We start from the raw sequence: 24,552 nt of genomic DNA, 5'->3' as shown, positions 1-24,552 counted from the left end.
AATCTTAAGCTTAATGTTTTATAAAAATTGCTTTTTTTGCAACAGCTATTTCAGTTTCATATATCTAATAACTGTTGGACACAGTAATGTTTCTGCCTTGAAATGAGGTTTATTGTACTAACAGAAAATGTGCAATCTGCATTCAAACAAAATTTGACAGGTGCATAAGTATGGGCACCCTTATAATTTTCTTGTTTTAAATACTCCTACCTACTTTTTACTGACTTACTAAAGCACTTTTTTTGGTTTTGTAACCTCATTGAGCTTTGAACTTCATAGCCAGGTGTATGCAATCATGAGAAAAGCTACTTAAAGTGGCCACTTGCAAGTTGTTCTCCTGTTTGAATCTCCTCTGAAGAGTGGCATCATGGGCTCCTCAAAACAACTGTCAAATGATCTGAAAACAAAGATTAGTCAACATAGTTGTTCAGGGGAAGGATGCAAAAAGCTGTCTAAGAGATTTAACCTGTCAATTTCCACTGTGAGGAACATAGTAAGGAAATGGAAGAACACAGGTACAGTTCTTGTTAAGGCCAGAAGTGGCAGGCCTAGAAAAACATCAGAAAGGCAGAGAAGAATGGTGAGATCAGTCAAGGACAATCCTCAGACCACCTCCAGAGAGCTGCGGCATCAAGCTTGCTGCAGATGGTGTCACTGTGCATCGATCAACTATACAACGCACTTTGCACAAGGAGAAGCTGTATGAGAGAGTGATGCGAAAGAAGCTGTTTCTGCAAGCACGCCACAAACAGAGTCGGCTGAGGTATGCAAAAGCACATTTGGAGAAGCCAATTTCTTTTTGGAAGAAGGTCCTGTGGACTGATGAAACCAAGATTGAGTTGTTTGGTCATACAAAAAGGCGTTATGCATGGCGGCAAAAAAACACAGCATTCCAAGAAAAACTCTTCCTACCCACAGTAAAATTTGGTGGAGGTTCCATCATGCTTTGGGGTTGTGTGGCCAATGCCAGCACCGGGAATCTTGTTAAAGTTGAGGGACGCATGGATTCCTCTCAGTATCAGCAGATTCTTGACAATAATGTTCATGAATCAGTGACAAAGTTGAAGTTGCACAGGGGATGGATCTTTCAGTAAGACAATGATCCAAAACACCGCTCCAAGTCTACTCAGGCATTCATGCAGAGGAACAATTACACTGTTCTGGAATGGCCATCCAAGTCCCCAGACCTGAATGTCATTGAACATCTGTGGGATCATTTGAAGAGGGCTGTCCATGCTCGGTGACCATCAAACTTAACTGAACTGGAATTGTTTTGTAAAGAGGAATGGTCAAAAATACCTTCATCCAGGATCCAGGAACTCATTAAAAGCTACAGGAAGCGACTAGAGGCTGTTATTTTTGCAAAAGGAGGATCTACTAAATATTAATGTCACTTTTCTGGTGAGGTGCCCATACTTATGCACCTGTCAAATTTTGTTTGAATGCAGATTGCACATTTTCTGTTAGTACAATAAACCTAATTTCAAGGCAGAAACATTACTGTGTCCAACAGTTATTAGATATATAAAACTGAAATAACTGTTGCAAAAAAAACAATTTTTATAAAACAAAAAGCTTAAGATTAATAGGGGTGCCCAAACTTTTTCATATAACTGTATAAAAAGGACTTTGATTAGGGAATGTGATAAGCCACCCTAAACAAATGTGTTTTAGGGAGCACCTAAAAATGTCTAAGTTGTGGTCATACTCCTAATTTCATGGGGGACAAAGGGTAAGTGGTGAGTCATCTAGGTAAGAGATTGACCTTAGCTGGACAAAGTCCAGATCAGGGGTATAATCATCTTTTTGTATCTAAGAATTTGAAAGTTGTGAGAAGCCACTAAAATTGCCAAGAGATTGAAGCTGGGATGCAGTTGGGGAGGTGGAGCTGATGAAGTCTCCCAGGATAAGGGTTCTCAATTCTGAGGACATGAAGTGTGACAGCAATGCATAAAAGTGGTCAAGGAAGTGGGTGGGTTAGCCTGGGGGCCTGTACATGACTGCTACTCTGAGGGAGAGGGTATGGAACACCCTGATAGTGTGAACATCAGAAGAAGAATGACATCCAATCAGATTATATTTTTTTTTATTGGGTTAAAAATAGGATTGTTGTTGGCAGTGAGGAATGTTGGGTTATCATGGAGTTAGAAGTGATCGCACGGCGGGATATCTACATATTCCATGTGTTCTAATCTGGACGTGCATAAGTCGTACGCTCACTATTACTTTTCTGAGAATTAATTATTGTGAACAGCCTGCAGTCTTCTAGGATGATTTGTCACCCAATTGTGTCATTGTCCGGACTATAATGGCCAGCTCAGAGTTATTCACTACAAAGATCACATCACTTGTTTCTGTACAACTCATGGCCTGTGATCTCTGTGATTATTGTATGGCCACTCCAATGTGTTGGCCACGGAAATGCAGCATTATGGATACAGACGATTTCAAAAAAGCTGATGACCGTCACATTCCCCCCAGTACCAGATGCCCAGTCACCATTACTTCTCTAAGAAAGATGTGACTGCGCTACAGCAACAAGTCACAGACAATCATCACCAGTTCCCTGAAAAATTCTGTGTGCCAGGGTGCATATCAACAATGACGCCTGGATGATCAAGCATGGACAGGTGAGAGACCTCTATATGACTGGGCACTGGGTAGCTCTGGTAGCTGTAGGGGCAGTCGGGGAAGGGGCTGCTTCACAAGTCTTGAAATCCTCAAGGCTTGCAGGGCACTAGGAGATGGAGAAATAAACCACTACACACCATAAGATGGACAGCTAAACTACTAGACTACAGGGGTTGGAGAACTAAACTACTAAACAGCTAGGATTGTAGAACTAAACCACTACACACCATACGATGGATAACTAAACTAATAGACAACAAGGGTTGAAGAACTAAACTACTAAACAGCTTGAGTTGGAGAACTAAACTAGTACACACTAGGGGATGGAGAACTAAAGCAGTAGACACAAAGGTGTCACTAGACACCAATTCTTGGTATACCCCGGGGTTTCCGGAACAAACCTCTGTATGTAACAGTTCCTGCAGTGCTTCTGCCTCATCCACCTCCTCTAGGGCCTTCACCTGCACCCTCAACCCCTGCCTTAATTAAACACACGATTCAACACTGCAGAGAGAATCCCTTCCCCACCTCCATACTGCGCAGCCAGGGCTCACCGTAATCAGGCAGTGTTTAAATTCATATGCCTTGGAGATTGCAGTCATACAGATCAACAGTTGTGGACAGCTATCCATGCCGAGTTTAAGCAATGGCTGTTTACTAGTGATGAGCGAGTATACTCGTTGCTTGGGTTTCCCCAAGTATGCTTGGGTATTCTCCGAATATTTTGGCGTGCTCGGAGATTTAGTCTTTGTCGACACAGCTGCATGATTTGTGGCTGCTGGACAGCCTGAATACATGTGGGGGTTGCCTGTTTGTTAGGGATTCCTCACATGTATTCAGGCTGTCTAGCAGCCGCAAATCATGCAGATGCGTTGACAAAATTAAATCTCCAAGCACGCCAAAGTACTTGGAAAAACCTGAGCTATGAGTATACTCGCTCATCACTACTCTCACATTCAACCTGGAGGGAAGGCCATGTGTGATAATGGTGCAAACCTGGTGGCGGCCCTATGCAGGACCAGCCTTACACACGTGCCATGCATGGTTTGTCTTCTCAATCTGATGGTACAGTAATTCCTCTGCAACTGTCCCAGCCTGGATGCACTGCTGCAGAAACCACTCTCGTGCTGACTTCCACCATTCCACTTCAGTTGGTATAGAGATCTTTCGGACTATCGGTTAACCAGTTGATATGCGATATGACCACACCTTGGAATTAAACTCTCTACATGGTGGAGCGACTGTGGCATCAGTGCCAAGACCTGGTGTAGGATGACATTTTTCATAGTCTAGAACAATGCAGTATGGACGTCATGCAATTCACACTTGCGGACTGGATACAGACGAAGGACCTCTGCACCCTTCTGTACATATTCTTAATGGCTACTAAGATGGTTAGCATTGATTATGCCATCATCAGCATCTCTATTACTGTCATCTACATGCTGGAGCACACTTTAAATAGTGTGGGTGAGCAGGTGGTGGTGATGGTCTAGGGGGAAGAGGAGGAAGCAGAGGAGGATACCCTTAGGGTTACCAATATCTATAAGTTCAAGTCTGTTGTCTCACAGATGTTTGCCATGGGAGGAACAAACAGAGAAGGACTATGAAAAGGATGAGAAGGAAGAGGTGATGGACGTGCAACAGTTAGGAGATGAAGACAATAATGATTCCTTTCATGTTGTCCGTGGTTGTCAGGAGGGGATGGAGGAAGAAAGTTTGAGTGATATACCACCACCAACACACTGTGGAGTTGGACATCATGAAAGAGACCGACCCATGAGTGTCTTCTTGCAGCTCTATCTGCAACATGATTTTTAGTCGTATAGTTATGATTCCTAATAGTGCTGACTACTGGGTTGCCAGTGTGTTCTATCCACAGTACAAAAGTAAATTTTGCCAGTTGATTCCCCCTGGAAAGGGACGTGCCCGTGATGCAGCAACAAAACATGCCAGAAGACAATCTTGATAGTGGTTTTCCCTAACACATCAGTGAGGCACTGAGGCACACAGTTTGCATCGCAGTGATAGCCTTCCAACAACAGAAGCGTTCAGTTGTCAATGCAAAAACATTAGCAGTCTTGCAGTGTTGTAGTCCTGTGTTCCAACCCCACCAAGGTCAGCATCAGCAAATATATTGTAGGTTCTACTTGTGTTTGCGAGGGTTTACTCCCAATAATATTTTTCTACCCACACTAAAAAGACATACAGATAGTAAATTTAGATTGTGAGTCCCAATGACGACAGTGCCAGTAATGTCTGTAAATGTCTGTAAAGCAAATGTTGAATTATTGTTCTATATAAGTGATAAACCCCCCCAAAAAATTGAAAGTGATGCTGAGCCACTTACCTGTGGCCCACATATCAGTTTTATAGATTACTATTGTCAGAAAAATGTAAGAATCGTAATTGAGTCAAAGACAGTGGAGGACTGCCATTATTGGAGGCCTACTGCTACAGGCAACACACATGAAGGAGACCCAACGCAGAATCTACACATTTACAAAAATGTATTTGCACACACCAACAAAGGTACATCAATTTCACTACAGTAGAATTAGTATAATAGGAACTGACCGGTCTTCCACTACACCCAACCCAGCAGATGGACACCCAACCAAGAGTGTTCACATTTCCAAAAATTAGTGTCAGAATGTAAGAAAGTGCCATCAATTTCATCACAGTAGAAATAGTATAATAGGGACCAACAGGTCTAACACACTATTAGCAACTAAAAATTAGATTTTTTACTCTGGACAGCCTCTGCACACAGCTGAATTTCAGTGGCACAAAATTGGAATGTAAAATATGGTGTGATGAATCACATTACTCACAGCACAAAGAATTGTTTCAGTGTTGATGAGGCCTGTATGACAAAGAAGATCTGCTCCAAAAAAATTCAAAGTGAGCTGTCCCCCTCCTGCATGACATTAGTAACAGATTAGTAACAAACCATTTTGTGTCATCTTCTCTGCATGTTATCAGGCCAAAAACACCAGGGTATGTGAACTTTTGATCAGGGTAATTTGGGTGTTTTGGGTTGTCATTATGATTTAAAAAGAGAAAGCACAGTAGTTTGACAATAAATAGCTTCACCAAACCACTAACCATGAGTGGAGAAAAAGTTTTGGCGTTATCATTCATATTCTCTGAAAAAAGGCCAACAAAGCAAAAATTTTGCCGGAGTATGTAAACTTTTGAGCACAACTGTATACGAGGGCCAATATGTGTCTCCCAGGTTGCGTTTAGAGACATTTTAAACCCGCTAGAGCGCATTGTGTTTACAGCATAACAGCTGTGAATTACAAGGCAAAGTAAAAGTAAGTGTGGATTTGGTCAAAGTAATTGACCACGTTAGATATTAGGAAAATCCGACATGGGCTTTTATTTTTGGAGGTATTTGCAGGTTTTGTAGTGGGCGAAACCCTCCCCAAACTCCAGGTTTCGGGAGTGACCCTATGTCCACTATTCCCATTTAAGTTCTCAGTTTTGTCTTGGATTTGTTAGTGTTTTGTTTTGCAAGCGGCAGAGCAGGAGGCTCTGTGCAGCCAAGGCCTGTGTGCAGCTAACACAGAGCTAGGGACTTCAAAGTGGCTGACAGACTCAGGGGATACGGCGGTGCCATTGCCCATGGCAACGAGTTTGAACTTGGATTATTTTTGAGGACCTGGCTGCAAACTGGAGGATATCGTTTATCTGTTTATGTGAGTTACTGGAATAAAGACATTTTATGTTAATCATCCTGTGATCCCTACCTATCAGTCAGACTTTTACTGTGCAGGTATTGCCGGAATTTGAGCCTCCCCTTGAAAGGTATTAGGGAGTTATCCTTGCAGAAGTCCCTTTGGGGAACCTACACCTCAGTAAACTTGTTGCTGAAATGATCAATGACCTGCCGAACCTTAAAAAGTCAGTCAAAGTTGGGGTAATCTTGAAGGACATTGTGCATTATCACTGTCATTAAAAAAATTGTGGACTGCCTCAAATCGTTTATGTGTCATAGCTATGTGGTATACTGGTGTAATGAATAAAACATCAACACTCCAATATTGCCAAAGTTCTGGCTTCTTTACTAACCCCATATAAGAACAAGGCCCCAAAATGTCATAATTTCTACTGTGTCTACAGTCTACAGTCTAGTTGGAAAATGATGAAGGGCGGTTTGGTGCCAAAAATTGCTAAAAAATTCAAAAATCCTAAGAGAAAAATACTTTGAAAAAGTCTATTTCTGTGAAACCTGTGGTGTGAAATTTTATTACCAATTGTGCCACAAAATAAGGAATCAGTGACTCATAGTCGTCAGAGGGTGAGGTCCATACGGGGTCAGTAAAGTTGGACGCTGTTCCACTTTCTGTGCTGGAATGCCTTAGTGGAGGTTCATTATTACCTATTGAAGAGGAGGATGAAAAACAAAGGAAAGTTTCATCCTCTCCCTCATTATCAGGGTAGGACGCAAAGACGGCATATGCCTCCTCCTCTGAATGCCGTGATGGGAACAAAAGAGAAATTTTTTCACGTACAGTGGGTACGGAAAGTATTCAGACCCCTTTAAAATTTTCACTCTCTGTTTCATTGCAGCCAATTGGAAAATTTTAAAAAGTTCATTTTTTTTCATTAATGTACACTCTGCACCCCATATTGACTGAAAAAAACAGAAATGTAGTAATTTTTGCAAATTTATTAAAAAAGAAAAACTGAAATATCACATGGTCATAAGTATTCAGACCCCTTGCTCAGTATTGAGTAGAAGCACCCTTTTGAGCTAGTACAGCCATGAGTCTTCTTGGGAATGATGCAACAAGTTTTTCACACCTGGATTTGGGGATCCTCTGCCATTCTTCCTTGCAGATCCTCTCCAGTTCCATCAGGTTGAATGGTGAATGTTGGTGGACAGCCAATTTCAGGTCTCTCCAGAGATGCTCAATTCAGTTTAGGTCAGGGCTCTGGTTGGGGCAGTCAGGAATGGTCACAGAGTTGTTCTGAAGCCAATCCTTCATTATTTTAGTTGTGTGATTGGGGACATTGTCTTGTTGGAAGATGAAACTTCGGTCAAGTCTGAGGTCCAGAGCACTCTGGAAGAGGTTTTCATCAAGGATATCTCTGTACTTGGCATTCAAACTCTTACCACCTCCTGTCGCCTCCAACTCAAAAATATTGCCAGAATCCATCCCCTCCTCACCCCACAATCTACTAAGACTCTAGTGCATGCCCTCATCATCTCCCGCCTCGACTACTGCAACACCCTCCTCTGTGGCCTCCCCGCTAACTCTCTTGCACCGCTCCAGTCTGTCCTCAACTCTGCTGCCCGGCTAATCCACCTCTCTCCTCGCTACTCTCCTGCTTCTCCCCTCCGCAAATCCCTCCACTGGCTCCCAATTCCCCAACGAATCCAGTTCAAACTTCTAACACTGATCTACAAAGCCATCCACAACCTGTCCCCTCCCTATATCTCTGAACTAATCTCCCAATACCTTCCCTCACGCAATCTCCGATCCTCCCAAGACCTCCTACTCTCCTCCACACTTATTTGTTCCTCACACAACCTCCTCCAAGATTTCTCTCGAATATCCCCCATCCTCTGGAATTCCATGCCTCAACACGTCCGACTATCCACCACCCTCGGATCCTTTAGACAGAACCTGAAAACCCATCTCTTCAAGAAAGCCTACAGCCTGAAATAACCATTCTGCAGCCTCGCCATCGCCAGAGCCGCCGCCTCGCCCCTTACCTTTGGCATCTTCCCTACTATCCCATAGAATGTAAGTCTGCAGGACAGGGTCCTCTCCCCTCTGTACCAGTCTCTCACTGTAAACAATATCTATAACTCTGTATGTAACCCCATTCTCATGTACAGCACCATGAAATTAATGGTGCTATATAAATAAATAATAATAATTCATGTTTCCTTCAATTACAACCAGCCATCCTGTCACTGCAGCTAAAAAACACCCCATACATGATGCTGCCACCACCATGTATCACTGTTGGGATTGTACTGGGCAGGTGATTAGCAGTGCCTGGTTTTGTCCACACATACAGCTTAGAATTATCACCAAAAAGGTCTATCTTCATCTCATCAGACCAGATAATCTTATTTCTCATAGTCTGGGAGTCCTTCATTTGTTTTTTAGCAAACTCTATGTGGGCTTTCTTATGACTTGGACAGAGGAGATGCTGCCGTCGGGCCACTCAGCCAGCCATAAAGGCCTGAATGGTGGAGGGCTGCAGTGATAGTTGACTTTGTGGAACTTCCTCTCATCTCAGTATTGCATATTTGGAGCTCAGTTACAGTGCTCTTGGGGTTCTTCTTTAAATCTCTCGTCAAGGCTCTTCTCCCACGATTTCTCAGTTGGCTGAACAGCCAGATCTAGGAAGACTTCTGTTGGTCCCAAACTTCTTCCATTTAAGGATTATGGTGGCCACTGTGCTCTTAGAAACTTTGAGTACTGCAGAAATTCTTGTAACCTTGACCAGAACTGTGCCTTGCCAGAATTCTGTCTCTGAGCTCATTGGCCATAAATTCTGTATAGATGGATAGAAAAATAGTTTTTTTTTTTAAAAAAACACAAATATTTTCTATTTTTTAGGAAAGCCCTTTGATAACTTGACCTGTATTAATGCAGCTGTGGCCAATATAATCGTGGCCATACTGCTTAGCCATAGATTTGAATATGAAGATCCAACCATTTTGAAACTTCTTGCCGCTGTTAATGAAAATGTAAGACTCATAGGAAGCCCCTGGATTCGAGTAAGTAAAAAAAATAATACAAATTTATTATATTTTGAAATTTTTAATAGTAGTTTTGATTAAAATTATTGTCTTTGAAAAATATGACCAATGGGGATTAAATAAAATTATCACTGAAAAGACGGTCCAAAAATGTTCCCTATTTTTGTGATCATGCAGACAGTTTTGTCAATTCCTATAGATGCAGAAAAATAAATGACATTTCCTGTGCAGAGTCTACTGGGGGAATTATCACCAGTAAAGGCATAAAAAGTAAAAATTGGTATCAAAAAGATGGTATGTAATGATGAATGTAATGTCTTTTTTTAAGCTGTAGGGTTATGACTAACTAATAGTTTTTCGGTAGAAATGAAATAACTTGAAAATGTTACATTTTCTTACCTAACAAAGCATAAAGAAAGTTTATAAAAGAATATGAGCTTCTTTTTCCAATATAATTAAGAGGGGTGACATTGTTGATGCCAAAATTGCCCCACCATCTAATTTTGCAGCCTCTTAGAAGGGCTTCAGTAAGAATCATGGGTCCCTCACCACCTGCCAATGGGCATCTCAAGGAAGACAAGCTCCAGTTTATTTTCTGCATTTTTTATGTACTTTTCTCTACACAAATTTTCACACTCAATTGATTAGGTCATGTCAAGCGTCCACCTCTTTGTTCATGACAGAGAACACCAGGTACATGTTTTTTAAATATAAGAGGGCACCAACTGATAGGAACACCTCTTTACAGAGGACAGGACTGGATTTAAATACTGACACGAATAGTAAGAACTTTCCATTATTCCACTTTTAGATAAAAACTGTAGGGAAACCGAGCATACCAGACCAAAGGGTGATACTTTTATAAAAGATATAATAGATGGAGAAAATGTGCTCACCTGAGCGGGTTGAGTAGGCACAGCTCCTATGAAAGCTCAATAACGGCTGCCGCTGCCCCATGGCTGGGCTATGAGCTTCACAAGGATGCTTGACGGAAAAGACAATTCATGGTTTTGGGCTGCGCTAACTGAAATGAAGATCCTTGATTCAAGATCGCGTTTTCACACAAGACTGGCATCTTTCTCAAGTGTAAAAATGAACTGTTCTATTACACACGTGGTCAAGATTGTTGGTACCCCTCATTTAATGACAGAAAAACCCACAATGGTCACAGAAATAACTTGAATTTGACATAAGTAATAAGAAATTAAAAATCTATGAAAGTGAACAAATGAAAGTCAGACATTGCTTGTCAACAATGCTTCCACAGAATTAAAAAAAAAATAAAACTCATGAAATAGGCCTAGACAGAAATGATGGTCCCCCTGAAAATAATGTGACAAAAGGGACATGTTAACCCTGCTATTCTGTTAGTTACCTCTATACACTTGTACTGCTCCGGTCATTTTTGACCGGACCTATTAAAATGCTGTTTTAGCTACTTAAAATTTTTTTTTGTAATACCTGTTGCATTATTATACTGTATGTGAATATGGTTGGTCATTACAAAAAACAAAATACGTAAAAAACTCAATTTTTTTAATTTATTTTGTGTTTATAAAGGTTACAAGGGCTTATTGAATTCTGCAAAGAAATTTCAAATTTGAGCTTAAATAACTAACTATAACAACTACTACTACTATAACTAACTATGACTATAACTAAAATTAACTATAGTATAAAATTTAACTGCGTGCAAACATTTTGATAAAAATTGTAAAAATAATAACAAAAAAATAAATAAATAAATAAAATCAGTTTTTTTCAGAAAATCTTCACATAATTCTTTTGTTTACATTCAGGACAACAATAATACACATGTCTCTTGCACATACTTTGCTGGCTTACTCAGGATATATTGGCGGAATGGGCACCTTCCTCTGAATGCAACCAGTTGTTCATCAACCGTTATATTTGTACCAACATTATACAATTTTGGTAGAATTTCTACCCATGTATCCCAAACCTTTCTGATAGGGGCTAGTTTATCCCTAGCTCTTCTTTCAATTCTATCAGTTTTATCTTCAAACCGTAGTACACGAGAAATTTCATGAAATCTCTCAATATGCAATCTTGACAACTGAATTTATTTATTTTTAGAGGAAAAGCAGTGTAAATAACATACAGAGAAAAAAAAATTGCACAGATCTGTACAGAAAGCCAATGCGTATGGTTTGTACTGAAAGCATGTGTAAATCTGCACCTAAAGCAACTGTTTACTTCATAAACAATAGTAGATGCAATAAGTAGTCTCAAAAGAAATTATAACTCATTTGTTTTACTCAAAAAATGGCTGAAATTAGCATAAAATGCCATTCGGTCATTTTTGACCGGGATCAGTACAAATGTAAAAAAAAATGTGGCGCAAATGTAAAAAAAAAAAAGTACCCTGAGGCCGGTGTCACACTAGCGAGTAGGGTTGAGCGAAACGGATCGGTCATTTTCATAAGTCGCCGACTTTTTGAAAAGTCGGGTTTCATGAAACCCGACCCGATCCCTGTGTGGGGTCGGCCACGCGGTACGCAACTTTCGCGCCAAAGTCGCGTTTCAATGACGCTAAAAGCGCCATTTCTCAGCCAATGAAGGTGGACGCAGAGTGTGGGCAGCGTGATGACATAGATCTCAGTCCCCACCATCTTAGAGAAGGGCATTGCAGTGATTGGCTTGCTTTCTGCGGCGTCACAGGGGCTATAAAGGGGCTTTCCCGCCGACCGCCATGTTACTGCTGCTGATCTGAGCATAGGGAGAGGTTGCTGCCGCTTCTTCAGAAGCAGGGATAGCGTTAGGCAGGGTACATTCACCACCAAACCGCTTGTGCTGTAGCGATTTCCACTGTCCAACACCACCTTTTGTTTGCAGGGACAGTGGAAGCTACATTTTTTTTTCCTCAGCGCTGTAGCTCATTGGGCTGCCCTAGAAGGCTCCCTGATAGCTGCATTGCTCTTTGTACGCCGCTGTGCAAACCATCTGCTTTTTTCAAAGCACAAATCCTGTTGTTCCTTCCTTTCTGCACAGCTACAGTTATATGAAAAAGTTTGGGCACCCCTATTAATCTTAAGCTTAATGTTTTATAAAAATTGCTTTTTTTGCAACAGCTATTTCAGTTTCATATATCTAATAACTGTTGGACACAGTAATGTTTCTGCCTTGAAATGAGGTTTATTGTACTAACAGAAAATGTGCAATCTGCATTCAAACAAAATTTGACAGGTGCATAAGTATGGGCACCCTTATAATTTTCTTGTTTTAAATACTCCTACCTACTTTTTACTGACTTACTAAAGCACTTTTTTTGGTTTTGTAACCTCATTGAGCTTTGAACTTCATAGCCAGGTGTATGCAATCATGAGAAAAGCTACTTAAAGTGGCCACTTGCAAGTTGTTCTCCTGTTTGAATCTCCTCTGAAGAGTGGCATCATGGGCTCCTCAAAACAACTGTCAAATGATCTGAAAACAAAGATTAGTCAACATAGTTGTTCAGGGGAAGGATGCAAAAAGCTGTCTAAGAGATTTAACCTGTCAATTTCCACTGTGAGGAACATAGTAAGGAAATGGAAGAACACAGGTACAGTTCTTGTTAAGGCCAGAAGTGGCAGGCCTAGAAAAACATCAGAAAGGCAGAGAAGAATGGTGAGATCAGTCAAGGACAATCCTCAGACCACCTCCAGAGAGCTGCGGCATCAAGCTTGCTGCAGATGGTGTCACTGTGCATCGATCAACTATACAACGCACTTTGCACAAGGAGAAGCTGTATGAGAGAGTGATGCGAAAGAAGCTGTTTCTGCAAGCACGCCACAAACAGAGTCGGCTGAGGTATGCAAAAGCACATTTGGAGAAGCCAATTTCTTTTTGGAAGAAGGTCCTGTGGACTGATGAAACCAAGATTGAGTTGTTTGGTCATACAAAAAGGCGTTATGCATGGCGGCAAAAAAACACAGCATTCCAAGAAAAACTCTTGCTACCCACAGTAAAATTTGGTGGAGGTTCCATCATGCTTTGGGGTTGTGTGGCCAATGCCAGCACCGGGAATCTTGTTAAAGTTGAGGGACGCATGGATTCCTCTCAGTATCAGCAGATTCTTGACAATAATGTTCATGAATCAGTGACAAAGTTGAAGTTACACAGGTGATGGATCTTTCAGTAAGACAATGATCCAAAACACCGCTCCAAGTCTACTCAGGCATTCATGCAGAGGAACAATTACACTGTTCTGGAATGGCCATCCAAGTCCCCAGACCTGAATGTCATTGAACATCTGTGGGATCATTTGAAGAGGGCTGTCCATGCTCGGTGACCATCAAACTTAACTGAACTGGAATTGTTTTGTAAAGAGGAATGGTCAAAAATACCTTCATCCAGGATCCAGGAACTCATTAAAAGCTACAGGAAGCGACTAGAGGCTGTTATTTTTGCAAAAGGAGGATCTACTAAATATTAATGTCACTTTTCTGGTGAGGTGCCCATACTTATGCACCTGTCAAATTTTGTTTGAATGCAGATTGCACATTTTCTGTAAGTACAATAAACCTAATTTCAAGGCAGAAACATTACTGTGTCCAACAGTTATTAGATATATAAAACTGAAATAACTGTTGCAAAAAAAACAATTTTTATAAAACAAAAAGCTTAAGATTAATAGGGGTGCCCAAACTTTTTCATATAACTGTATCTTGTTTGTTTGTCCACACTTTTGTTTTTTTTTGTGCAGCTGTCCACTCCTTGTTATTGCTGCCTGCCATACCTTGCTGAGATTACTGCAGGGAGATAGTAATTGTAGGACAGTCCCTTTTTTTTTTTTTAAATTCTCCCTGAAAAAAAAAAAAAATTGTGGGAGATTAAGATTGGCATTTCTGCTTGAGTGCCGGTCCTGTGTGTGCCATCGGTCTCAAATTATTGGGGCACATAAAACCTAGTGTGTAGTGTTGAGCATTCCGATGCTGCAAGTATCGGGTATCGGCCGATACTTGCTGTATCGGAATTCCGATACCGGGATTCCGATACTCTTGTGGTATCGGGTATCGGTATCGGAACAACATTAATGTTAAAATGTGTAAAATAGAGAATTAAAATAAAAAATATCGCTATACTCACCTGTCCGACGCAGCCGGGACCTCAGCGCAGGAACCGGCAGCGTTGTTTGTTTAAAATTCCCGCTTTTACATGGTTACGCGAAGTCCCGGCTTGTGATTGGTCAGGGCGGCCATGTTGCCGGGCCGCGGACCAATCACAGCAAGCCGTGACGAAAATACGTCACGGCTTGCTGTGATTGGTCCGCGTCCCGGCAACATGGCCGCCATTAACCAATCACAAGCCGTGACGTCACGGGAGGCTGGAAACGCGCTCATTTTAAAAAGGGCGCGTGTCCAGCCTCCCGTGACGTCACGGCTTGTGATTGGTTGCGTCGCGGTCAACCAATCACAAGCCGGGAGGCTGGACACGCGCCCATTTCAAAATGAGCGCGTCCAGCCTCCCGGCTTGTGATTGGTTGATCGCGGCGCAACCAATCACAAGCCGTGACGTCACGGGAGGCTGGACACGCGCCCATTTCAAAATGAGCGCGTCCAGCCTCCCGGCTTGTGATTGGTTGATCGCGGCGCAACCAATCACAAGCCGTGACGTCACGGGAGGCTGGACACGCGCCCATTTTAAAATGAGCGCGTGTCCAGCCTCCCGTGACGTCCCGGCTTGTGATTGGTCAGGGCGGCCATATTGCCGGGACGCGGACCAATCACAGCAAGCCGTGACGTAATTTCGTCACGGCTTGCTGTGATTGGTCCGCGTCCCGGCAACATGGCCGACCTGACCAATCACAAGCCGGGAATTCACGTAACCAAGTAATAGCGCGATTTTTAAACAAACAACGCTGCCGGTTCCCTCGCTGAAGTCCCGGCTGCGTCGGACAGGTGAGTATAGCGATATTTTTTATTTTAATTCTTTCTTTTACACATTTATATGGTTCCCAGGGCCTGAAGGAGAGTTTCCTCTCCTTCAGACCCTGGGAACCATCAGGGATACCGTCCGATACATGAGTCCCATTGACTTGTATTGGTATCGGGTATCGGTATCGGATTGGATTCCGATACTGTGACGGTATCGGCCGATACTTTCCGATACCGATACTTTCAAGTATCGGACGGTATCGCTCAACACTACTAGTGTGTCATACTGGGAATTTTTTTTTTTTTTTTTTTAATTCTCCCTGAAAAAAAAAAATAGTGGGAGATTAAGATTGGCATTTCTGCTTGAGTGCCGGTCCTGTGTGTGCCATCTGTCTCAAATTATTGGGGCACATAAAACCTAGTGTGTCATACTGGGATTTTTTTTTTTTTTTTTTTTTTCATTCTCCCTGAAAAAAAAAAATAGTGGGAGATTAAGATTGGCATTTCTGCTTAAGTGTCGGTCGTGTGTGTGCCATCTGTCTCAAATTATTGGGGCACAGAAAACTTAGTGTGTAACATTGGGCCTGATTTTCCTTTCAGTGTCAGCCACCTATAAAGGTATATATAAATCCTACAGAAGTTTGAGTTCACCTTATAAGTTGTTTTACAGTAACAAATACCGTTACTTTGGTTACGTTTTGCAAACAATGAGGAAGTCTGGTGGAAGAGGTCATGGCCGTGGGCGGTCATTGTCATCTGGTAATGATGGTAGTGGTGGTGAAGCATCAGGTGGTCGTGGTAAAAGCAATACAACACCTAAGTCTCGAGTTGTTGAGCCAGGTTCATCGTCTGGCTACACAAGGCCTCGAACGCTCCCTTTTCTGGGAGTAGGAAAACCGCTTTTAAAGCCGGAGCAGCAAGAAAAAGTTTTGGCTTTCCTTGCTGACTCAGCCTCTAGCTCTTTTGCCTCCTCTTCTGGAACTGGTAAATGTAAAAGCAGTGCGTCCTTAGTGGATGTTCACGGTCAGGGAGAAGTCGCTTCCTTGTCTTCTTCAGCAAGAACAACAGAGAAGGATGCGTCTGGCGACACAACGGGTTACTCCATGGAGCTCTTTACACATACCGTTCCTGGGTTAGAAAGGGAAACAGTTAACAGGCCATGCCCATTAGAAGTTGAATCGGACATGGAGTGCACAGATGCACAGCCACAGCCAGATTACTATGCTGTTCCTTTGACTCAGACCAGAACAATTGCCCTCGCAGTGTACTGAGCCAGAATCAAACCCAGCTGAGACTATCGTGCCCCGTCACGAACGCTATACCACCGGCTTACACGGTGACGCAGACGAAGTTGCACACGAGATAGAAGAGGAGGTCATAGATGACCCAGTTGTTGACCCCGATTGGCAGCCATTGGGGGAACAGGGTGCAGGCGGCAGTAGTTCTGAAGCGGAGGAGGAGGAGACGCAGCAGGCATCAACATCGCAACAGGTTCCATCTGTCGGGCCCGTATCTGGCCAAAAACGCCTGGCAAAGGCAAAACCAGTTGTAGGACAGCGTGGCCGTCCGGTTAAAGAAGCTCAGTCTGCAATGCCTGAAAAGGTATCCCATAGTAGAAAGAGTGCAGTCTGGCATTTTTTTTAAACAACATCCAAATGATCAGCGCAAAGTAATCTGTCAAAAATGTTCAACTACCTTAAGCAGAGGTCATAATCTAAAAAGTCTAAATACAAGTTACATGCATAGACATTTAACCACCATGCATTTGCAAGCCTGGACTAACTACCAAACGTCCCTTAAGGTTGTAGCACCCTGGGCGAATGAAGCTAGTCAGCAACGCTACATCCCTTCCGTCACTGTAAGCCCACCATTTCCCGCACCACCTGCAGTATCTGTGCAGGTTTTGTCGCTAGGCCAAAGCAGTCAGGGAATCACCAGGTTCGTAGTAGGAAACACTGCATGCAGGGCACCGGCAAGAATACCGTCTCCAACCCTCTCTCAGTCTGCCATGTCCACCGGCACCCCCGCTAGTTCCACAATCTCCAGCTCTCCAGTCCAGCTCACCCTACATGAGACTCTCGTTAGAAAAAGGAAGTACTCATCCTCGCATCCGTGTACACAGGGTTTGAATGCCCACATTGCTAGACTAATCTCGTTAGAGATGATGCCCTACCGGTTAGTTGAAAGCGAAGCTTTCAAAGCCCTGATGGACTACGCTGTACCACGCTACGAGCTACCCAGTTGACACTTCTTTTCGAGAAAAGCCATCCCAGCCCTCCACCACCATGTTAAAGAGTGCATCGTCCATGCACTCAGGCAATCTGTGACTACAAAGGTGCACCTGACAACAGATGCATGGACCAGTAGGCATGGCCAGGGATGTTACGTGTCCATCACGGCACACTGGGTGAATGTGGTGGATGCAGGGTCCACAGGGGACAGCAATATTGGGACAGTTCTGCCTAGCCCATGGTCTAGGAAACAGTTGGCTGTAGGCGTTCGCCCCCCCTCCTCCTCCTCCTCATCCTCCTGCAGAAGCGAGAGCTCGTCCACAGACCGCAGTCGCACAACCACTCCATCCGCAGCTGCCACTGTTGCACACCAGGTGTCCCATTATGGGTCAGCTAGTGGCAAGCGTCAGCAGGCTGTATTGGCAATGAAGTGTTTGGGCGACAACAGACACACCGCGGAAGTTCTGTCCGAGTTCTTGCAGAAAGAAACTCAGTCATGGCTGGGCACTGTACATCTTGAGGCAGGCAAGGTAGTGAGTGATAACGGAAGGAATTTCATGGCTGTCATAGCCCTTTCCCAACTGAAACACATTCCTTGCCTGGCTCACACCTTAAACCTGGTGGTGCAGTGCTTCCTGAAAAGTTATCCGGGGTTACCCTGTCATGATTCTCAATGGCGAGAGAACATAGCCCAGCATATATGAGAACTAGCTCTTGGAAGATGGAAACTATACTGACCATGAACTAAACCTGCCGCACAACTAGAAGTAGCCGGGTAGCATGCCTACGTTTTTTTAACCCTAGATGCCCAGCGCCAGCCGGAAAACTACCTAATCCTAGCAGAGGAAAAGACAGTCCTGGCTCACCTCTAGAGAAATTTTCCCAAAAGGCAGACAGAGGCCCCCACATATATTGGCGGTGATTTTAGATGAAATGACAAACGTAGTATGAAAATAGGTTTAGCAAAATCGAGGTCCGCTTTCTAGATAGCAGGAAGACAGAAAGGACACTTTCATGGTCAGCAGAAAACCCTATCAAAACACCATCCAGAAATTCCTTTAAGACTCTAGCATTAACTCATAACACCAGAGTGGCAATTTCCGATCACAAGAGCTTTCCAGACACAGTAACGAAACAGCAGCTGTGAACAGGAACAAAATGCAAAAACACACAAGGACAAAAGTCCAACTTAGCTGGGAGTTGTCTAGTAGCAGGAACAAGCACAGAAGGCTTCTGATTACATTGTTGACCGGCAAGAAACTGACAGAGGAGCAAGGTTATATAGCGACTCCCACATCCTGATAGGAGCAGGTGAACAGAGGGGATGATGCACACAAGTTCAATTCCACAAGTGGCCACCGGGGGAGCCCAGAATCCAATTTCACAACAGTACCCCCCCCTCAAGGAGGGGGCACCGAACCCTCACCAGAACCACCAGGGCGATCAGGATGAGCCCTATGAAAGGCACGGACAAGATCGGAGGCATGAACATCAGAGGCAGTGACCCAAGAATTATCCTCCTGACCGTATCCCTTCCATTTGACCAGATACTGGAGTCTCCGTCTGGAAACACGAGAGTCTAAGATCTTTTCCACAACGTACTCCAACTCACCCTCAACCAACACCGGAGCAGGAGGCTCAACGGAAGGCACAACCGGTACCTCATACCTGCGCAACAATGACCGATGAAAAACATTATGAATCGAAAAGGATGCAGGGAGGTCCAAACGGAAGGACACAGGGTTAAGAATCTCCAATATCTTGTACGGGCCGATGAACCGAGGCTTAAACTTAGGAGAAGAAACCCTCATAGGGACAAAACGAGAAGACAACCACACCAAGTCCCCAACACAAAGCCGAGGACCAACACGACGACGGCGGTTGGCAAAAAGCTGAGTCTTCTCCTGGGACAACTTCAAATTGTCCACCACCTGCCCCCAAATCTGATGCAACCTCTCCACCACAGCATCCACTCCAGGACAATCCGAAGATTCCACTTGACCGGAGGAAAATCGAGGATGAAACCCCAAATTACAGAAAAACGGGGACACCAAGGTGGCAGAGCTGGCCCGATTATTGAGGGCGAACTCCGCCAAAGGCAAAAAAGCAACCCAATCATCCTGATCCGCAGACACAAAACACCTCAAATATGTCTCCAAGGTCTGATTAGTCCGCTCGGTCTGGCCATTAGTCTGAGGATGGAAAGCAGACGAAAAAGACAAATTTATGCCCATCCTAGCACAGAATGCCCGCCAAAATCTAGACACGAATTGGGTCCCTCTGTCAGAAACGATATTCTCAGGAATACCATGCAAACGAACAACATTTTGAAAAAACAGAGGAACCAACTCGGAAGAAGAAGGCAACTTAGGCAAGGGAACCAGATGGACCATCTTAGAGAAACGGTCACACACCACCCAGATGACAGACATCTTCTGAGAAACAGGCAGATCCGAAATAAAATCCATCGAGATGTGCGTCCAAGGCCTCTTCGGGATAGGCAAGGGCAACAACAATCCACTAGCCCGAGAACAACAAGGCTTGGCCCGAGCACAAACGTCACAAGACTGCACAAAGCCTCGCACATCTCGTGACAGGGAAGGCCACCAGAAGGACCTTGCCACCAAATCCCTGGTACCAAAGATTCCAGGATGACCTGCCAACGCAGAAGAATGAACCTCAGAGATGACTCTACTGGTCCAATCATCAGGAACAAACAGTCTACCAGGTGGGCAACGATCAGGTCTATCCGCCTGAAACTCCTGCAAGGCCCGCCGCAGGTCTGGAGAAACGGCAGACAATATCACTCCATCTTTAAGGATACCTGTGGGCTCAGAATTACCAGGGGAGTCAGGCTCAAAACTCCTAGAAAGGGCATCCGCCTTAACATTCTTAGAACCCGGTAGGTACGACACCACAAAATTAAACCGAGAGAAAAACAACGACCAGCGCGCCTGTCTAGGATTCAGGCGCCTGGCAGACTCAAGGTAAATTAAATTTTTGTGGTCAGTCAATACCACCACCTGATGTCTGGCCCCCTCAAGCCAGTGACGCCACTCCTCAAAAGCCCACTTCATGGCCAAAAGCTCCCGATTCCCAATATCATAATTCCGCTCGGCGGGCGAAAATTTACGGGAAAAAAAAGCACAAGGTCTCATCACGGAGCAGTCGGAACTTCTCTGCGACAACACCGCCCCAGCTCCGATTTCAGAAGCGTCGACCTCAACCTGAAAAGGAAGAGCAACATCAGGCTGACGCAACACTGGGGCGGAAGAAAAGCGGCGCTTGAGCTCCCGAAAGGCCTCCACAGCATCAGGGGACCAATCAGCAACATCAGCACCCTTCTTAGTCAAATCAGTCAATGGTTTTACAACATCAGAAAAACCAGCAATAAATCGACGATAAAAGTTAGCAAAGCCCAAAAATTTCTGAAGACTCTTAAGAGAAGAGGGTTGCGTCCAATCACCAATAGCCTGAACCTTGACAGGATCCATCTCGATGGAAGAGGGGGAAAAAATGTATCCCAAGAAAGAAATCTTTTGAACCCCAAAAACACACTTAGAACCCTTCACACACAAGGAATTAGACCGCAAAACCTGAAAAACCCTCCTGACCTGCTGGACATGAGAGTCCCAGTCATCCGAAAAAATCAGAATATCATCCAGATACACAATCATAAATTTATCCAAATAATCGCGGAAAATGTCATGCATAAAGGACTGGAAGACTGAAGGGGCATTTGAAAGACCAAAAGGCATCACCAAATACTCAAAATGGCCCTCGGGCGTATTAAATGCGGTTTTCCACTCATCCCCCTGCTTGATTCGCACCAAATTATACGCCCCACGGAGATCAATCTTAGAGAACCACTTGGCCCCCTTTATACGAGCAAACAAATCAGTAAGCAGTGGTAACGGATATTGATATTTAACCGTGATTTTATTCAAAAGTCGATAATCAATACACGGCCTCAAAGAGCCGTCTTTCTTAGACACAAAGAAAAAACCGGCTCCTAAGGGAGATGACGAAGGACGAATATGTCCCTTTTCCAAGGACTCCTTTATATATTCTCGCATAGCAGCGTGTTCAGGCACAGACAGATTAAATAAACGACCCTTAGGGTATTTACTACCCGGAATCAAGTCTATGGCACAATCGCACTCCCGGTGCGGAGGTAGTGAACCAACCTTGGGTTCTTCAAAAACGTCACGAAAGTCAGACAAGAATTCAGGAATCTCAAAGGGAATAGATGATGAAATGGAAACCAAAGGTACGTCCCCATGAGTTCCTTTACATCCCCAGCTTAACACAGACATAGCTCTCCAGTCGAGGACTGGGTTATGAGATTGCAGCCATGGCAATCCCAGCACCAAAACATCATGTAGATTATACAGCACCAGAAAGCGAATAACCTCCTGGTGATCCGGATTAACACGCATAGTCACTTGTGTCCAGTATTGTGGTTTATTACTAGCCAATGGGGTGGAGTCAATCCCTTTCAGAGGTATCGGAGCCTCCAGTGGCTCCAAATCATACCCACAGCGTTTGGCAAAGGACCAATCCATAAGACTCAAAGCAGCGCCAGAGTCGACATAGGCGTCCGCGGTAATAGATGACAAAGAACAAATCAGGGTCACAGATAGAATAAACTTAGACTGTAAAGTGCTAATTGAAACAGACTTGTCAGGCTTCTTAGTACGCTTAAAGCATGCTGATATAACATGAGTTGAATCACCACAATAGAAGCACAACCCATTTTTTCGTCTAAAATTCTGCCGCTCGCTTCTGGACAGAATTCTATCACATTGCATATTTTCTGGCGTTTTCTCAGTAGACACCGCCAAATGGTGCGCAAGGTTTGCGCTCCCGCAGACGCCTATCGATCTGAATAGCCATCGTCATGGACTCATTCAGACTCGCAGGCACAGGGAACCCCACCATAACATCCTTAATGGCATCAGAGAGACCTTCTCTGAAAATCGCCGCCAGGGCGCACTCATTCCACTGAGTAAGCACAGACCATTTGCGGAATTTTTGGCAGTATATTTCAGCTTCATCTTGCCCCTGAGACAAGGACATCAAGGCCTTTTCCGCCTGAAGCTCTAAATGAGGTTCCTCATAAAGCAACCCCAAGGCCAGAAAAAACGCATCCACATTGAGCAACGCAGGATCCCCTGGTGCCAATGCAAAAGCCCAGTCTTGAGGGTCGCCCCGGAGCAAGGAAATTACAATCCTGACCTGCTGTGCAGGGTCTCCGGCAGAGCGAGACTTCAGGGACAAAAACAATTTGCAATTATTTTTAAAATTTTGAAAGTGAGATCTATTCCCCGAGAAGAATTCAGGCAAAGGAATTCTAGGCTCAGACATAGGTGCATGAACAACAAAATCTTGCAAATTTTGTACCTTTGTGGCGAGATTATTCAAACCTGTAGCTACAATCTGAAGATCCATTTGAAACAGGTGAACACAGAGCCATTCAAGGATTAGAAGGAGAGAAAGAGAGGAAGGCTGCAGTATAGGCAGACTAGCAAGTGATTCAATTAAGAGCACACTCAGAACTAGAGGAAAAAAAAAAATAAAAAAATTGTAGCAGACTTCTTTTTTTTCTCTCCTTTCTCAGCCAGTAATTTAACCCTTTTTTGGGCCGGTCAAACTGTCATGATTCTCAATGGCGAGAGAACATAGCCCAGCATATATGAGAACTAGCTCTTGGAAGATGGAAACTATACTGACCATGAACTAAACCTGCCGCACAACTAGAAGTAGCCGGGTAGCATGCCTACGTTTTTTTAACCCTAGATGCCCAGCGCCAGCCGGAAAACTACCTAATCCTAGCAGAGGAAAAGACAGTCCTGGCTCACCTCTAGAGAAATTTTCCCAAAAGGCAGACAGAGGCCCCCACATATATTGGCGGTGATTTTAGATGAAATGACAAACGTAGTATGAAAATAGGTTTAGCAAAATCGAGGTCCGCTTTCTAGATAGCAGGAAGACAGAAAGGACACTTTCATGGTCAGCAGAAAACCCTATCAAAACACCATCCAGAAATTCCTTTAAGACTCTAGCATTAACTCATAACACCAGAGTGGCAATTTCCGATCACAAGAGCTTTCCAGACACAGTAACGAAACAGCAGCTGTGAACAGGAACAAAATGCAAAAACACACAAGGACAAAAGTCCAACTTAGCTGGGAGTTGTCTAGTAGCAGGAACAAGCACAGAAGGCTTCTGATTACATTGTTGACCGGCAAGAAACTGACAGAGGAGCAAGGTTATATAGCGACTCCCACATCCTGATAGGAGCAGGTGAACAGAGGGGATGATGCACACAAGTTCAATTCCACAAGTGGCCACCGGGGGAGCCCAGAATCCAATTTCACAACATTACCCGACCTGCTCCTCAAAGTGCGCAGACTTTGCTCGCATATCCGCCGTTCGCCCGTACACTCCAGCCGTATGCAGAACTATCAGCGGTCTTTGAACCTTCCCCAGCATCGCTTAATCATCGAATGTTGCAACAAGGTGGAACTCAACACTGCACATGCTTCAGAGAGTGTGCGAACAGAGGCGTGCTGTTATGTATTTGTGGGAGGATACACATACACGGGCAGGCAGTTGGATGGCAGACATGGAGTTGTCAGGTGTGCAGTGGTCGAAGGTACAAGACCTGTGTCAAGTCCTTCAGTGTTTTGAGGAATGCACACGGCTGGTTAGTGCAGACAACGCCATAATAAGCATGAGCATCCCCCTAATGCGTCTGCTGATGCAAAGTTTGACGCACATAAAGGAGCAGGCGTCTGCAGCCGAGGAAGAGGAAAGCCTTGATGACAGTCAGCCATTGTCTGGTCAGGGCAGTCTACAGGACGAGGTAGCGGGCGAAGAGGAGGAGGACGAGGAGGATGATGGGGATGAGTATTTTTTAAATGAGGAAGTTTTCCAGGGCCAATGGAAATTGGTGGCGTGGCAAGGCCGGATTCAGGTTTTTTGAGGGAGACAAGTGACGTAGATTTGCCTGTAACTGCCCCTCAACCCAGCACAACCGCAGATTTGACAACTGGAACTTTGGCCCACATGGCGGATTATG

General features: G+C 44.0%; 1 protein-coding gene across 3 annotated transcripts in view; it reads left to right on the top strand.

Annotated features, from left to right (window-relative positions):
* Window positions 1-24,552, top strand: part of LOC143808719 (cytochrome P450 2C14-like) — a 564,240-nt gene that overhangs the window by 379,448 nt on the left and 160,240 nt on the right. For 2 of the 3 annotated variants that reach the window (XM_077291653.1, XM_077291654.1), the window contains exon 5: window positions 9,219-9,379. The exons of the other annotated variant lie outside the window; for it this stretch is intronic. In XM_077291653.1, coding sequence (XP_077147768.1) covers window positions 9,219-9,379 — 161 coding nt within the window. The remainder of the gene's footprint in view (window positions 1-9,218; window positions 9,380-24,552) is intronic. 3 annotated transcript variants of the gene reach the window in all.

This window comes from Ranitomeya variabilis, chromosome 2 (assembly GCF_051348905.1).
Source record: "Ranitomeya variabilis isolate aRanVar5 chromosome 2, aRanVar5.hap1, whole genome shotgun sequence".
In the NCBI taxonomy this organism is placed as follows: Eukaryota; Metazoa; Chordata; class Amphibia; order Anura; family Dendrobatidae; genus Ranitomeya; species Ranitomeya variabilis.
This window is presented reverse-complemented; position numbering and strand designations above follow the sequence as displayed.